The 17307-nt window shown below is 39.7% G+C and overlaps 1 protein-coding gene across 3 annotated transcripts in view; it reads right to left on the reverse strand.

Annotated features, from left to right (window-relative positions):
* FHOD3 (formin homology 2 domain containing 3) overlaps positions 1-17307 on the reverse strand; it is a 412474-nt gene that overhangs the window by 18708 nt on the left and 376459 nt on the right. For 2 of the 3 annotated variants that reach the window (XM_059815487.1, XM_059815486.1), the window contains 4 exons: positions 14673-14863; positions 12774-12966; positions 4606-4777; positions 2150-2311 (listed from right to left, as the gene is read on the reverse strand). In XM_059815487.1, the coding sequence (XP_059671470.1) occupies positions 2150-2311; positions 4606-4777; positions 12774-12966; positions 14673-14863 (718 nt within the window). Of the gene's footprint in view, positions 1-2149; positions 2312-4605; positions 4778-7383; positions 7408-12773; positions 12967-14672; positions 14864-17307 lie in introns of all 3 variants that reach the window. The other variant, XM_059815484.1, reaches the window with a different exon arrangement.

Below are 17307 nucleotides of genomic sequence, written 5' to 3' on the forward strand. Positions count from 1 at the left end.
ATCTTTGCTGAATGCTAAGTATGACAAGATTTCCAGTTCTGCACTGAAAGCAATGAGACACATGCAACATGATGCAGAGTGAAAATCATTCCTTTCAACTGAGTTTTGCATTGATGTCCATGAATAGATTGAATACCAAGCTCATGGCAAAAACCAAAGGATGTGTATGGGAACCTGAAGATTGAAGGTGGTGAATCAAACCCATCAGATAATAGGGTCATTTTGCTCTGCAGATAATAAATATCATAGTGTCTGCTACTCAAAATCATTGAAGTATCCCTAAAAATCTTCCTTCTAATATGTTTATGGAGGACCTGTGTTATATTTCTACCTGGAAGATCTTCTGCTCGTTTAACTCACATCATGCATTGACAAGGGCTGGTCTCTGTTCATTCCCTGGAGGTACCACATTATCAGTCCAGCTGAGTGTATCTTAGAGCTAAACTACTTCATTTATTCATCATCCAGGTGTATTGACTATCTAACAGAGTGAAACAGTTCAGTTAAGATCTTCTCCTTTCACACTTTCTTTCAGCATGTCAGCTGAAAGTGATGCTAAACTACTGAACTTCATGTTTGTTTTGAAACTGCCTTTTAATTCACACAAGAGTCTCATCCAGATCTTGAAGAACAAACAAGCAACAGGGCTGGATTCTATCATGATTAATTACAATGGAAGTAAGTCCCAGCCTAAACATTTAATGAATGCCTAATCCCTGTTAATGTTTTTACTGAATATAAAAGCCAGCTTCATGGAAAAATGTACAGTATTTTTATTATCATTATCCTGTTCTGTTTTGTTTTTTTCCTGCAGCAAGTGCTTCCTTGGGAAAAAGGTACCTGGTAAAAAGCAGAAATAAGACCTTTTGGTGTGTGTGCATGAAGATAGTGTTGCTAACAGAGGAAATATTTTAGCATGGGATAAACTATGGAAATAGGCAAACATACAGGAGGTTTATTTGATAGGCACAAGCCAACTAGGGCAGTCAGCACGTGCAGAACACCAGAACCGTGAGGGGAAGTGGGCAGCAGCAGCAGGTGATGCCACAAAGAGGTACGGCACAGTGTATGACGGAAAGTAAGACAGACAATCCAGTGTCAGCTCATTTTCTTTGCTTAGAGTCTGGCTCATCTAACCAGAGTGTCCACTTTGCTTTTGCTCTTGCCACATGCAGAAGTCCCTTTCTTAGCATGTTGGGGAAAGTGAATATGCTTTCAGCACATGCTCGTTTATAGCAATCACTGCTTATACCAAATGTTTTTGATCACCCATTATGTTAGAACAATTCCACAAAAAATGAAGATCTGTGTGATTTTTCACTCACTGTTGTTGTCTCCTCTTTGTCCTAACTTCCCAGAAATGCTAAAAAGATGGATGGAAAGGTAGTCACAAAGCCACATATGGTGAATGACATTAAACACTAAAATCTTATGTTCTTTGAGTACTTATCCTTCTCACAGTAACCGCAGTAGTCTCTGCACATAAGGAAAAAAAGAACTAGAAAGGTTATCATCTCTTAAACATTTTATTTAATAAAGTGCAAAATCAAATTGCTCAAACTCGGGTGTTGCAGCTCAGCCCTGCGGCCACACTACACCGTTGAAAGACCACCTAATAAATGTGCTACCTTTTCTTCCCAGTGGAAGTTAAGCTCCTCTATAACCACTTTGCAGCCAAGCACCATTTTGTTTTCAGGGCTATGGAAGGATGATACACAGCACAAGAGAGAAAGATTTTAAGAGGTGAAGTCTCTTAAACTGCTTTTTGCTTTATGAATAAATTCAGCTACAGATACAACTATTAATCTTCATGCCAGTTCACAGTACCTTCACAGTCTCCATTTGAGGTCTTGATCTGACTTCTCTAGTTATGAGTAAGTACTGTCATCAGAGAAGCTCTAAAGCACCATAAAACATTCTTCTTCTCTTACTGCTAAGGACATTTCAACTTCTGTAGAAGACAGAGTCATCCACTGCATACATCATTTAAACAATAGTAAGAGGAATGTACACCAGTCATTAAGTATACCCTCAAGCTACTATGAACTACCAATGCATGTCTGCATACTAAAAGCTTGGTTCCTACACTGATACACATAAATATTTGCACATTTGCTTATTTTGAGAAATTTAATAGCCATATACTCACATGACTTCCTATTTGCTCGTGACCGCTTCCTCTCTCTAGGCACTGCTCGCTGGCTTGGCACTTGGGTGGCGGACTTCACAATGCGATCCATGATCTCATCTGCTGCGTCATCTGTTGCATTAGGTGAATCGTCGTTGCCAGCATTCCATGAACCAACACGGCCTGGAAAAGTCCAGCAAATTAATTGAGGGAAAAGAAAACAGAAGTCTCTTGTGTCACTTCGGTTTTGCAATTGGATTTTTTTGGGAATTACAGCAGACAGCTCAGTCATCGCTACTTCAAATTGGCCAAAGTAGAAGACTCTGCCTAATGGAGAATATTTCTAAATAATACCCTAGACTCTCTGCTGTATCAGCAGAGACCTGAGAGCTCAAATGCAATTATAACTCTCTATTCCCTTCAGCCTCAGAGTCTTATCCTTGACCATACAACTGGTGAACGTCTGCTAGAGACTGCGTATAAGCCAAGGATTGCTGGAGTGCTGTGTGACGATGTTTCCCTCTGCTCCTATTACACAGAGACTAGAAGACATGGCACATGTTAGAAATTTATGCAAATCAGCAAGACAGGTCCTTTGTACTGAAAGCGAGAACAAATCCATTTCCGAGCATCTGTATCACAGCCTAGTGCAAAGAAGACATGAAAAGGGCAAAAAATGTGGTTTGACATATCTGGTTGTCCTTTTCACAATTCACCTTCTCATCACAAAGCTGTATGTGTCCTGACACAACTGCATGTGCTCTGTCATGAGCAGAAAAGCAAGAGTCGCTGGCAAGCTGAAAAGCTAAATAAGCAATTTTGGTTAAAACCACAAACAAACAAGCGAGCCATGTCTCTGAACCCAAGGCTCTGGCACTCCTTACTCCACAGAGCTATGTCAGACACATCTTTGGGTTTCTCCACTGTAGACTACTGTTCTATGTGCTTTTTGTTTCTGAGTAATTTGAAGGCTAGTATGCAGCGAGAACACCAACAGTGAGCTCTGCAAAAGAGTGGGTGTGGTAGAACTGCAAGCAGCTAAAAATTCACTGGCGAGGCCACTCCGTATCACGTCCCTGATGTCAATAAACAACAGCTTTGACTAGCACTTTGCTCTGCTGCCTCTCTCCTGGCTCTCGTCAAGAGCAGTTGTATTACGATAGTGCTCCTGTCAAGCTTCTGTCTGGCTCACCCGTCCTCTGCCTCTGCTGTTCTTCAGGGGAACACAAGCTGACTCTCATTATCAGGACACACTGCTCATTAGCATCCAATGGATTACTTCAGCTATTCAGCTTGTTGCAGTGCAGCTTGAATTATTTCATCTTTGCGCTTTAGCTAGTTGACTTAGTTCTTAAACTGGGGCTGTGAAACCTCTAAATTAGACAGGATCATGGTTTCAAGCCTTAATAAACTACACACACAGAGACTTAGTGGTGGATGCTCTGGATGTGCTATCAGTGGTATAAAAAAAGAACCAAGAAAGTGTAAGACATCCAGATGTGAGGGAAAAGAAATACCAGAACAGAAAACTGAAGACTTGAATTTTGGTGTATCACCTTTACTCCAAAACCATCTTCCAGGCATCATGTGTATGGGAGAGGGTGAGGGGAAGACAAAAGAAAATAAACTGGTGAACTCTGTGTCTGTAAAATGATTTAGCATAAAGGAAGTGGTTTAGTGGCTGCTTAAATGAAGATGTGCACCAGTGAATCATGTCTTGGACAAAAAACAAGGCTATCTCATTGCCAAGAACGGTTGTACCAGTGAGCTCTTCTGTCAGAGTATCAGGTGTCGGAATCGGCGCATTGGGTCAGGTTTTCGTTTCCTCCCTGTCAGCTTTCAGAAATCACCCATGCTGACATTTGGAAACAGCAGAGCGCCATGGACCTCAGGGAAAGAGGTACCTGTCAGGACAGCAAGGAGATGCGGGGCTGTCCACAGCAGCTTTTTATGCTCCTAGGCTCCGCTTAATCCACTAGCTTTGCAGTTTAGCAGGGAGGTGGTTAGAAGATTCACCATCTTTTTCCTACCCTTTTTCTTCTCCCCAGTCATTCCTAAAATGCTGCAAGGCCCTTTCACTTCAATTTGAATTGCTACTTTCTACTTGCTTCTGTCGAAAATAAAAAGAAAACCACATCATGGATTCCCCATTTTGCCTTCATGATGAGAACAGGAATAAAAACTGGGGTGTTAGTGGGCAGCCACATTCACAGGGGTGGGGGGAGAGGTGTGAATTTCTGCAGGCTTGTACTCCTAATGCCCCCAGGCACTACATCGGCTGTGATCCACGTGTTTAAACTTCAGGCAAATTCTCCTACATCCCCATGCCCCAAAACACCACCTCCAGTGCGGAAACACCACCGGGGTCTTCTTCCCCTTCAACCCTGTCTGCTGTGAGGGCCACAACCCATGTTTGGGCCACTGTGCGGCTACTGTGCCACAAGAAATGAGGCCAAAAGGGAACTGCTGGCACTTACCTCGGCTGGCCCGGCTTCGAGTGCGGACCCCGAGCGCTGTGGTGCTTTCCCCGCCGATGGAGGAGGTCTTCAGCACGGCCTTCATGTTCTCGTGCTCTGCAGCGTCCTCAGCGTACTGCAGCCCCTGGGGCTGGCTTTGGCAGGGGGGCGAGCTGCTGGAGAACTTGCCAGACTGCGGAAGGAAAATGGATTTGTTGTTTTAACAGAAAATGGCATGGAGAATAGCTGGGAGTCTCGACCGTGAATTGCAAGGAGAGAAGTGTCCTCGCGAGCTGGTTTGGAGTGCAGATATTCCCAAAAGAGCCAGGCAGCAGTTGCTCCTCTCCCAGAGCATGCACCCTGGGCAGAAATAAACTGGAAACAGGGTGACAGCAGGGACCAGCAGACAAAATCAGAGGAAAACCAGATGCATTAGCTCAAACCTTTTAACTTTGACCTTCTGGCTGAGAGTATAAGGGACAAAGCTTGCTTTGAAACCTTCGACCCAGGCTGGGCCCGATCTGGGGTCAGATATGACACTGAGGGAGACAGCATGAGACCCGACACAAATAAATTGCTTTTCCTGTACCACCACCTTTCAGTAACAAGGCAAAACTGGGAGAGCAGACTAGGAAGAGAGACTTCTCCCTCTTGCCTCTCTGCATTGCTGCACAGGAAACCCTCAAAGTGGTCTAAAACACAAATACCTACAAGTAACCTTAAAATACATTACCAGTAACACTGAAAAGAATCCCCGGTCCCAAAACACATTATTTCATGGCCAAAACACAAAAATTGCAGTCAGCAGTTAGAACAACAAACAAAACCTTACAAGAGATTTAGGAATCTGCCCTCTGCTTCCCCGCTCCCCCCCGCCCCGATTTCCCTGTCACCACGACTAAGTTAACAACAGCTGCTACATGCGCTGGGCTCGCACAGCGCCTGCATGCAGCAGCTCCGCCGGTTACTGAAAACAGCCGTCTAGAAACAGATGAAGCGGCAGAAACAGATACTTTCTAAGGAGAAGAGCATGCACTGCTGGGCTGCTCTCCCCTCCCAGCCTCTGCCTACAAAGGGCTGTGATGTCGGTATTCGCTCCACTGCTCTTATCTACAGAAAGGCTAAAGCACATTTAAAATACAGTCCTGGCTGCAGAAAAGACAGGCTCTGTCAACAGCAAACAGGCATCAACAGATAGTAATATCCCTCAGTATTCTCAGTCATATCAGTCCAGCATCAGAAACTGATGCTTTAATCTTTCTTACTCCTACCAATTCAGCACAGATGAAAGGAGGTGTGCTGCATTCTCTTCTTCCTTTACATAATAAACAACATTAATTATTCACTCGATGGTATCCAGCCAGTCAGTTAAAGGGATACAAACCTGCAGAGCCTTTCTCTCAGAGAATGGTAAATTGGAAGAAAAGACTAGGCCCTACATTCAGAGCTTTGATTGAGTCCCTGGGGCTGTCAAGACTGCAAACTAAAAAGATTTAATCTGGAAATCAATGACAGGATGATTCTATTTTAATATAATGACTTTTCAGGCTAGGATAGCAAGTTAACTGAGTAGCAAAACAATAATCCCTACATGGCACTAAGCTAAATATACCAGCGTGAGATTTATTTTTGATAGTGAGAAGTTTGTTTCCTTGTTAAAATATTAGTTTGCAACATTTTGATGTGGAAAGTGTGCGAGTGCTAGAGTATCACACGTGAAATTAAAAGACAGAAAAACAGTAGAGAGAAATTTCTATGAAAGTGCATGCCATTTTTGCATTAGGAATACTCTCTTCCATACAATGGGTTGCAAAGCTAATCAATACCATCTCAGAAAAACACAAAGGATAAGGTTAGTTACTCTTCACACAGGTTAGTTAAATGTTGGCATAAAAAGGCTAACAAATGTTATTTTCTTTCTGCGCCCCAAGCTATACAGCACAAATCATCACTGGGGGGGAAGCTCTATAGCAAGAAGTTTTATTTCACTTCCTTAATTTTCAGATGTTGCCATAGATTAATGCCCAGACCCCAGCCTCTTGAGCTGCCATTATGAAACAGTGAGCATTAAGCCACACTGTTTATGTTCAGCAAACTGAAGAAAGCTCTAATGTTGAGCAAAAAATGCATTGCACAATAGATGCTCCGCAAACCAATAAATTGTTTTATTCTTAATATAGCTAGCACATTATAGTTCTTAAATTATTTATTCACTCCTTTATTATTTTTCAGCATCACCTTCAGAAGCATTTTATGATAAATACATGAACTACTCCATGGCTCACCTCTATGGTGACTGAAGTATCTTATTCGCAATTCATACAGCAAGGAGAACCATTACAATTTGCTTTGCATCCCTATATCCTGATGCTTTTGAACACATTATAAAATAATGCCATTTGGACTTACATAGCTTAAGAATGAGTACGAAATTATCATGGTAATCCATAGCCCAAGGTAACTGATGATCCCCATAACATTCAGATCACTGATGTTTTGGGTAGTGGGGACACTTTGCCATTTAGTAAACAGACATTAAGGAAAAGAAATGAGGAAACTTAAAATTATTAAGGCCTCAGATCAGGATATCCTTATTCAAGACAGCAGGTATGCATATGGTTAAAGCTGACTGTAGAAATGCATTCTTACGATCGAGCCAAAAAGCTATGAGAAAAATGTCATGGTTCATAGTTCCAGTTGAGCAGATGGAATTGAGCAGTCCATACTATCTGAGTTAGAAATTAGATGTCACAGCACACAGGGGACATGGGAATGACATGCTCTTTCAGAGAACCATACCTCAGCATCCTCTTCTTCATCGGTCTGCCACCGGAAACAAAGGACAGGGTGGAGAAGGACAAACAGCAAGATTTAGGAAAGACAGTATGGTCAGACCACGACAGAGTAAGAGGTAACCAAGGAACTGTTTATGCAGTTCTAGGAGGACATAAGAATACAAAGCATATAATGAATGAATTCCTTAGACAATCAGCTTGCTTTTTTTTTTTTTTTTGTTAATTGTACATAGAACAGACTGTCACTGTCAGTAGGGTATATAAAAATTTCCTGATTCTTCTTAGAGAAATTATGAACTGAAACTACCCCTAACCCTTCCTATTTTTCTCCCTTGAGTCATGCGGTTGCTTGCCCACTTTTTGCCCTGTGGAAATTGAGAGCACTAGGAAGGACTCCCTCTCCTTTTTTCCAGCTGTTTGGGACAGGGAGGTCCTGGCTGCTCTTTCTCCCAGTGCAGAGGTCAGCTTCTTGGCAATTCCTTTTCTCTACACTTAAGTGCTTATTTTAATTCCTTTTTTATGCTGGGGCTTTTCAACTTCCCATTTAACAGAACACTCAAATCAAATACTGAGAGTTCATCAGTAGCTGCCCAATATCAGATCCTGGAAATCAGAGAGATGCAATTATCCTTTGTCATACAGGGCTTTCTCCCTCTGTGACAGCAGGCATGTAAAACTATCTTGACAGTTACACTACATTAAATGCAATAGGCATATCAAAATATTGTGGCATATGGAGTGTTCTTAAATTTGGGGATTTACGGGGAATTAACAAACTATTTATAGCTGTGTTCCCAAATGCCTGGGGAATTCTTCATCGCGTTGTAAGATGCCCCACATGGAAGGTTCCCAAAGTAAAACACAGTTTCTCAAGTATCTGGGCTCCTTGTTTCCATCATTTTCAGTTTGATTGCTTATAAAGTGCAAACATAGCCCAGAAATCTGATGCATTTTTTTATTTGTGGGTTTTGTTTTTTAGAGGAAGCATTCCACCAATTCTATTCCCCTCCCTAGTGTTGCTAATACATATTTTTGACCTTATCTCCATCTCAGCTATGATTTCTGTCTGGGATTGATACATTCTGTTCCAGAAACATTCATCGTTAAAAATGAAAGCCTGATTTACTTTGGCCCTCAGCTTAGTTTCAGCACAATCTCCATAAGAAGATGAGCTGTGAGAGTGCTGAGCAGTACATTAACATTACTTTTTAAGGGTATGTTTTATTCAAAGAGTGAGATGCTTATTTTTCTTTGGACACAGTGGCACTGACAGAAGCACAGGCAGATGTTTTGCAGAGGGACCTCGGCAGGTATGTTCCCTTTACATTAAAAAAATCCATTTGGTTTTTTCCATCCCATGGGGGGCAGGGAGTCACACTGTAAAGCAATTCTTCTGAAGAAGGCCACTGTTCACTTTTTGGCATGAATAAGAAACAGAAAGAAGAAGAATGGGAAGCAAGAATATACTTGTATTCTAATCCATATGTACATCTATCTAATAAATAAAAGGCAAGGAGGAGAGCAAATTAAGCTAAACAATATGCAAAAGGCACTCAGGGAAAGGTGAAATAGCAGAGTACACACATTACAAAGAGTGTGCTGCAAACAAAAGTGTATTATATTATTACTTTATATCAAGCTAGATTTTTACAGGGAAAGTCCCAGCTACTGGCCTTCCTGCCCATTTAATGTGATTTGCTGTGGACTTACTTTAAGGGCAACGCACTCCTCTCTGACTTTGCTCATCTCCAGTACCTGCGGCATTACCATTTCCCCTTCCTCCTGCTCTGGGTGGAGAGGGCTCACACCTAGAACTGCTGTCCTTCTACACCCAAAGCTGCTCCAGTGCACAGGAGGAGCAGTTCACCATCCCCATCATGTTTCCATGTCTGGAGAGCCATTTGCCCCAGCAAAGACTGACAACAGGAGTCAAAGTAGCAAATGAAATAAATCAAACTTTTGTTTCACAAGGGAATCTGCTCTCACCCAGGTGTATATGTTCTGCCTTTTATTTCCTTCTTCATTTCATCATTATAAATACATTGAGAAATATTAATAAATTAGGAAATGTTTAACATGTAATATTCCCAAAAAGCACTGAAATAATATTGCTATACTGAATACCTCTTGCAGGCACAAGATGTTAATTTTAAGAAAAAAAGGCTGCTTGATTCTTCTGTCACCCAATATTGGATGTTGCAGGACAATTTGAGATCTCCCTCCCTCCCATTTTTCCTTTAGGCTAGCATTTCTATGTGGTAGATTTGCCGTTTCAAAATATTATTTCTATTACATAGCAATTTTGGAATCAAAACTCTTAAGTATCGTAAAAAGCAGAGCTTCATAAATCTGGGAGACAGATGCTTATATTACCCACTATTATTAAAAATCATTAAAAAGCTCAGACTCGTATCTATAATTGCATTTCTTCCCTATTTTGCTTTTTTGTTTGCTTATTGTTTTCAGTGTGCCTGAAATGAGTGCTATCATTGGCTAAAGCCAGATATAAGGTTACAGAGACTAGGCAATTTTCCCTGTGAAACTGTGGCAACTCACTATTGTCTTCCTCGCCCCCTCCTCCATCTTTCTCTCTCTTGCAGGCAACGTTCACCAAGATTTAAACCGACAGTGCCCAGTCCACTTCAGCTTTTAAAGAACATACAAACATAAAGATCTCTGTGGTAAAAGGCTGAAAGTAAGACTGGAGATATTCCCCATCGTATTTCTCAGCCCTACTCCAAGTGAGCAGTTGCTGAAGCTGATGAAAGTTCTCCACGCAGAGAGCCAACAAACTCCCTCCATGCAAAGAACCAGCACCCCTCTGCCTTCCAAGTCTGCAGGGGGGACCAAGGTTTAAGAGATACCTGCCTTCTTGTAAAGAACTGGGATGGTTCTGGCTTATTCCTTTCCCATTTTTGCTAAAATCCCTCTTCTTCTGCCTAAAAGCAATGTACTGTAAGGTGATAAAAATGAGATCCTGAGGAAACTTTCAAAAGGACAGGGAGGTAAATATCAAATAACAGCACAATCCTTCTAGGTCACCAAAAGCAGAAATTAAAATGCCACATGACTACTTCTTATTAGAATTACTTTCTACAAGGAGTTTCTCTCCAATGTCAAGATCTAAACTTTCTTCTGTGAGTGTTTTGTGACTAGTTGAACATATTGTCAATGCATTACTGATATAGCTTCCCTTTCCAATGCCTTCAAATATAAAACACTGAGAAAATCAAGACCAGCTATAAACCACAGCCAACACAAAACTACAATAAAACTCCCCTTTTTCATCATTCTTCGCACAGAAATATCTTCCACCCTGCTGACTTGGAAACTTGTTTTGAGGTAGATCTGACTCTGAAGTTGTCAAAGGAAGCTCTGACAAATAGTCTGAAGCAACTTTAATTCTGTTTTACCATGTGCTGCAATCAAATGAACGGTAAACAAGGGCTTATTACTGGGCTACAGATAAAGAGATTTAGTAAGTCCTGAAAAAACCATATGGCCACAAGGATAACTCCCTTAAAGAACATCTCTATAAGGGGAATTTTAAAGATTGGGGTTTTTTTACTCCAGCAGGCTTTTTGTTTTTAAGCTAATAGGACCATTATATAATTGTAGATTAGTGATAGGCAAAAAATGCTCCCTTTCTGGGTACTGCAAGATGTTTTTAGGTGGAACACTAGCTGTCAGATGGCATTTAATTCTTGTCAAATCTCAACACTATCTTGAGTTGAACAAGACATCTTCTTCCAATATGTTTTTCTGGCAAAGCACTAGCTGCTTCCTTTCTTACATTTTCAGAAAACAGCCATCATCCCCAGCTCTGCTCCTCACTGACTAGCTGTCAAGCCTGAGCCTTTTTCTGGTTTGAAAGGGTCTCTTCTCTCCTCTTCTTGAACCCAGCTGCTGCCAGTGATCAGATCACATTTTCCCCTCGCATTTCCTGCAGGAACAGGACGTAGAGGAGCTTTCTGTCCTGTCACAGCCAGTTCTTCTGGACAGATAATACAGAAACACTACATCATACAGTAGGAAAACAGTAACGCCTTCACGTCTCAGTATTGTTTAAACTAGTAAAAAGTATTGAAGCTACCTGAGGAAATGAACACTTTAATTTACTAATCTCTTTGGTTAATGCTATCTTTTAACTCCTCTAGAATACGGCAGGAAAACTGAGGTGCAATTGAAGAAAGTGATCTCAGTTCCCCATTGGTAGTTTTGAAAATTTGTATGAGTATATTATACCCTTCGCATAAAATCAGAGCTTCTTCCTTAACCTGAGGCTAGACCAAAAGGAAAATCTTTTGAGATAGTAACAGAGGTTTAACATTTTCTCTAGATGAAGCAGATTTCCAAATTTAAAGAGGATATTGCCAGGAAAGATCTACAAATGATCGTGAGTCAATGACTTAAATGCAATCTCAATTTATATCAGTCTCAATACACATATATATATATATTTTGACATGTTGCCTGAGCCATAAAACTGTAATCAGGTTAGGGCTTTTCATGCCAAAGGCAGGAGTAGCTTCATATGCAACAAACCACTTGCATCTAATCGAGACTCCAGATTTGGATTTTGAGACAGCAGGAAACTTTTATTAAGTACTGGCACTTCTTAAAACTTTATTTGGATTGAGTCAAACTACATCAACTTAAAAAAAAAAAGATAAAAAAAACAATCGAGAGGATTTTAAAGCTTACTATGCTGAGAAAACTAATCTTAATTTATTTTATCAGTATGCAGTCATACAGTCAAAAAGTTTGCAGGGTAACATCTACGGTGAACATAAATTTGTCCACTCTTTCAGAACCCAAAAGTAGTCTGTTCCCATAAAATTGGCTGTTCTGTGCTTTAAAGTTAAGAAGAAAATCGCTATGCGTGTGCATGCATATATATATATATATAAAAGAAAATAGATAAAAGACTAAGATTAAAGACTATATTAGAATATTGAAAGATGGAGGAAAAAAATCCATTTAAATTTGATTGTAACCACTTAAATGGTTACAATGGTTCATCATTTAAATCATGTCCTCAATTAGGGGCCTAATTTCTACCTTTTTTTCCCTTTTTCATATTCTTGGCTGATCAGGTACACACAGCTCCTGGTGTCTTCTAGATATTTTGGGCACTGCCTGTGCAACACACAGAGATGCTCTTTTTGGATGCTTAATATCAGTTTGTTCTCATTCTATAAATTGGTATGAAGCAAAAAATATACACAATCAAGGACTTGCAAGTTTTGTCTTCTAAGAGAGCAGAGTTCATTACTTACAGTAGAAGAACCTCTTAAGAATAAAAAAAAAAAGAGTAACAACACTTCATATATGACATTCAATGAAAGAAAGTTTTAAAAATCCATGCTGTGGGAGATACATTTTGCCACTTACATCTGTTATCATTTTTCCTCTGGTCTTGTTTCTTTCCCTGTGGTTAGCTCGTTTCTGTTTTTGCTGCAAAACTCGTTCCCTGGTGGTGCGGTATTCCAGAGCAAATTCGCTAATAATTTTGCAGAACTTATTGATGTTGACTTCACGTATTGCATAGGGAGGATGGCCCATAAATAACAAAAATGAGTGAAACCTGGAAAACAGTGAGTTCATGAATGCAAAGGGAAAAAAATATTTATTGATGGTTTCTAGGAAAACCCCCCACATTTCAGTGAATCCATTTATTACTTTATTAGCTCCCATCATTTCTTTAGTGCTACAGAATTTTCATGGATGCTTTGCATAACACTGGCATGTTTTATAATTAAAACCATGAAAGTCTAGTCTGTGATAACTTCATCCAGTCCACTTTCCCAGGCTGATCCAGGAGATAAGATGTTCATGGAACTCCATCTACTTTATATGACTAATTTGGCATGTGAATGACCAATTTCATTTCAGTTATAGAAAAAATATTTATTAAGTTTCATTCTATTTATTTCTATTAAGCAACTTCAAAGAGTCTGTTAGGATGTTGGGGAAAGTCTAGACAAGAAGAATGCAGATTTACAGGCTAGCAAACACAAGAAGGAAAGAATTTCTGGTTCACAAAACTGACCATAAAATTATATTATCTACCAAGTACTTTAGTTTGGGATACTCTCAATTCACAGTTTTACAGCTTCTGTGGCATTCAGAGCTTTTGCATTATTTGCAACTTTTCCTATTGCTTCTATATTTCATGATTTACAATAGCGCACTGAATGTTTAAAAATGCATGGAAATTCCTTTTAACTGCATCTATGTTCCTGAGGATAAAAAGTCTTCCCAATCCTAGAAAGATGCAAGTACATGGATACATTTTTGGACAACTGTAGTAGTAGTTGCAGGACATAACAGGAAGAAGTTAGTATTTTTCTTATTTGTACAATGCATGTGATAAACACAACAGGATACTGGTGAATTGACTTCCCTTCCACTGCAATTGGGATTTTTGCTAACTTATGGCATGAAAACCAAGCTATTATGAAAACAAAAGAAGAGCTGAATCGTCTCAAGCGTGTATCTGCAAATTTGGGATCATTTGGAAACTAGAACTAATTTTGACCACAGCAATTTGGAAATGATTCAGAAGTTGGAAAATCTCTCAAAATGTCATTAATAAGCAGTAACATAGATAAATTGCTCGGATGACTTAAGCTACATTTGTGAGTCTGAAAAAAAAAAGCTCAGGTGTACTGCAGAATTATCACGATATGTACAATTACTGCAATTACTGTTAACTCCATTGGATGAAACTAAACCCAACAGCAAGTCCTAAGGAGAGGAATCTTAATTCTGTCTTCTGCTGCGTAGGCATAAAACACATAGTCATAGATCTTGCAAATAGGAGTGCAACTGCCTATAGAAGAACTCATTGTACAAGACTTGTTTCAACTTCTGCGTATGACAAATTTGTCATTAGAACTTTTTTTGAATTTTTGCTACAGCCTGTTCTTGTTTATCAGACAGTAAGCCAACCCCCCTCAAAGCAATTCAGGGAAGGACAGAAAATATAGCAACTTAACCGTAAAGCTGCTAGCTTTTGGGGACTGGAGTTAAAAGACCCAGTTATTGCACCTTGGGAATAAATGATTGCCTGGATCATTGCTTCTTTCCATCAGAAATATAGAAACTTTCTGGAGTGGGCATCTTTCTTGAATGGTGTCTATAACAAGGTATGCACCACATACATCCTGGTACTTACTTGCTGGAATTTGGATTAAACACTTATAAAAACCATATTTATGATATCATAATTTATAATTTTAGAAAGTCATTTATTATCAAGATATTGCTGTCACCAATCTAATTCTGTACCTGTTAATTATTCTTCTATGAACAATCTTCAGGATTATGATTCTTTCTGCACAGTCTTTAAGGAACTCTGACATTTTTTGCTTTAGAGTTGGCTTCATTTCATGCTTTGCTATAGCCTTAAGGTGATCCCATGATGCTTTGCACCGTCTTTCCATCTGACACAAGTTTTCCTGGAGTTGTTCGAAGTCAACCTGAAAAAAAGAAAAGAAAAGAAAATGTAACACTTTAAGCGAAAACACTGCAGTAGTATCCTTGGATATCTGAACAATGCAATGTATGTATAAGAGAGGGTCAATGTAGTGGCAGAACAACATTAATTCACATTATTAATTACTACTAAATAATCAAGAAATAGCTTTCTCTGTCACACTTTGTCTAGACTTGAAATGTTAGTAAGGAAAACTGAAAACAAAGAAATACCCATATACATATATATTTGATTTTTAGTCTTGGAGGCCTAACACCTAAAGAAGGGACAATAAACTATTGTGATGTGTTTTTTCCCTTGCTAATAACTTCATGCCTGCACCAAGCAACTGTGTGACTCAGTTATTTCTGAGATAATACAAAACTTTCTCTTTTTCTTAATCCTTTTCTCTACTACTCATAGCTTTTTATACCCTGTTTACTGCTCACTGTTGTACCCAGCCAACACTTCTCCAATTTAGGAAGCACTTGGATCTATTCCCTAGCCATGCACTGACTTGTTAATGGATGATCTACTTCTAATCACAAAATTCATAGGCCAGAATTTTTTAAAGCTCTATTGAAAGTCAGTGTTATTTAGTGATCTCAGCACTAACTTTCATCCTTTGACACACAGTACGAATTTGCTGGCTTGAAACAAGATCATATAATGGCTTTGAAAGTCTCTCAACACAGTTAAAATAAATGACTGCATCCTACAGTAACATTCATCAGGACAGAAGCCAAGACATTCCACAGAAGGTGAGAGAGCGCTTCTCCTTTATTCATCAACCAAAGAAGGTATTCAAATCACAATGGTCTACAGAAGACATTCAGGATGCGTTGCTAACAACTGGACAAAGTGCATTAACAACCCAACCATGGCACACAACAGATGAAAAAAAGTAAAACTAGCCAACATGTTCTTGAATCCTGAAAAAAGGAAAAATTTATTTTATAATACCACTTCACAGTTCAGATGAACTCAAGCTATAAAATACAGATTCGGCTCTCAGATTCTAAACACGTCAGTGTTTGGGATGTTACAGTCTGGTACTCCAGTTAATTCCTTAATGCTAAATGAAAACCACTGTCAGAGATAGGCTTTAGTTCACTCTTTCTAGCTGTGTGCAGCACCCACTGTTGAGATCTATACTGAGGATAGCCATAAGAAATGCATTATTATTAAAAAAGCTCCTGGTATTGATTTGATTTGTTTTTGCTGTGATTTATAAAGTGATGAATTTTTCCTCTTCACAAGGAAATAAAAACATCCTTTGATCCACTCTGCTACTCAGAAAAGCCCTGCAGGCAGAGCAGCTGTGGGGTTTTTGTTTTCCTTATATCCATATCAATACACATGTTTTAAAAAAAAAGTCCTTTCCAGGTCAGTATTTTCACTGTTGATGATAAACACATTGCTGCTTTCCATAGATGGTATATCAAAACACATATGGGGAAAAATACTACCATTCCTATTAAGAAAAAAAAGCCAAGAGGAGGAATTTCCAGGTCTTACTAGTAAGAATTATTCAATCTGGTTGGGGAAGTGTCTCAGCCCCTGCAGCAGAGAAATTTAATTTTATGACATTTTATGATAGCTTTCAGTGAAAACAGAATGAGTTTTAATCTATCATAAAGTTCTGAGGTTCAATCCTGTAGGGTTCAAGAGACATCTCTGGAGAACCGTGTATCTGCAGGGAAAAGAAGTGGCAAATTCCCTGCCACATGAAACCTGCCAACAGCCAATGCATTCACAAGAGTGGGCAGTTTCAGCGGGGACTGAGGATGGCAGGTCTGGCTAAGAGATGCACAGGAATCTTTGAGCACAATCAAAAATTCAGATCTCTGGGGAAATCCTGAGGAGACCGCAGCAAGGAGAATAGCACCTGAGCTCCCCTGGAATAAACCTCCGTGGAGCACAAGTGGCTCTGCTTAAGCAGAAGTTGTAAACTCCTGGAAGGAGTAAAGCAGGAAATCTAATATAGGATAATGTGTCTGTGAAATCCACACATGCAAACTGTCCTGTGCCCACAAGAATGTGACAAACCTTCACGAAATCTAAAACATTCTGGCTGCCAGCTCTCCAGAGTTTGGTCACTAGTTTGTGGACAGAAAGGAATATACTTACAGAAAAATAGCCATGTGTGAAATACTAAAAGTCAAAATTTTTCGGAGACAACCATGTACCCCACCTGGTATTTCATGAAGTGCTATTTCACCAGTGCAAATTTTGCAGGCAGGCACAGAATCCATTGCATTTCAGTCTGCTCTAGATCTTACACGCAAGGAGTTAAGTGAAGCATCTTCACACTCGATATACCATAAAACATCCCTTTCCTCTATCCAAGGTGTAGAAACTGCCTCCCAACAGAGCACCAGAAAATAAAGCTAAGTCTTCAGATCTTTCTAAAAAAACCAAGCAATCAAACAAAAAGATTAGCATTTA

This window comes from Gavia stellata, chromosome 3, assembly GCF_030936135.1.
Source record: "Gavia stellata isolate bGavSte3 chromosome 3, bGavSte3.hap2, whole genome shotgun sequence".
Classification (NCBI taxonomy): domain Eukaryota; kingdom Metazoa; phylum Chordata; class Aves; order Gaviiformes; family Gaviidae; genus Gavia; species Gavia stellata.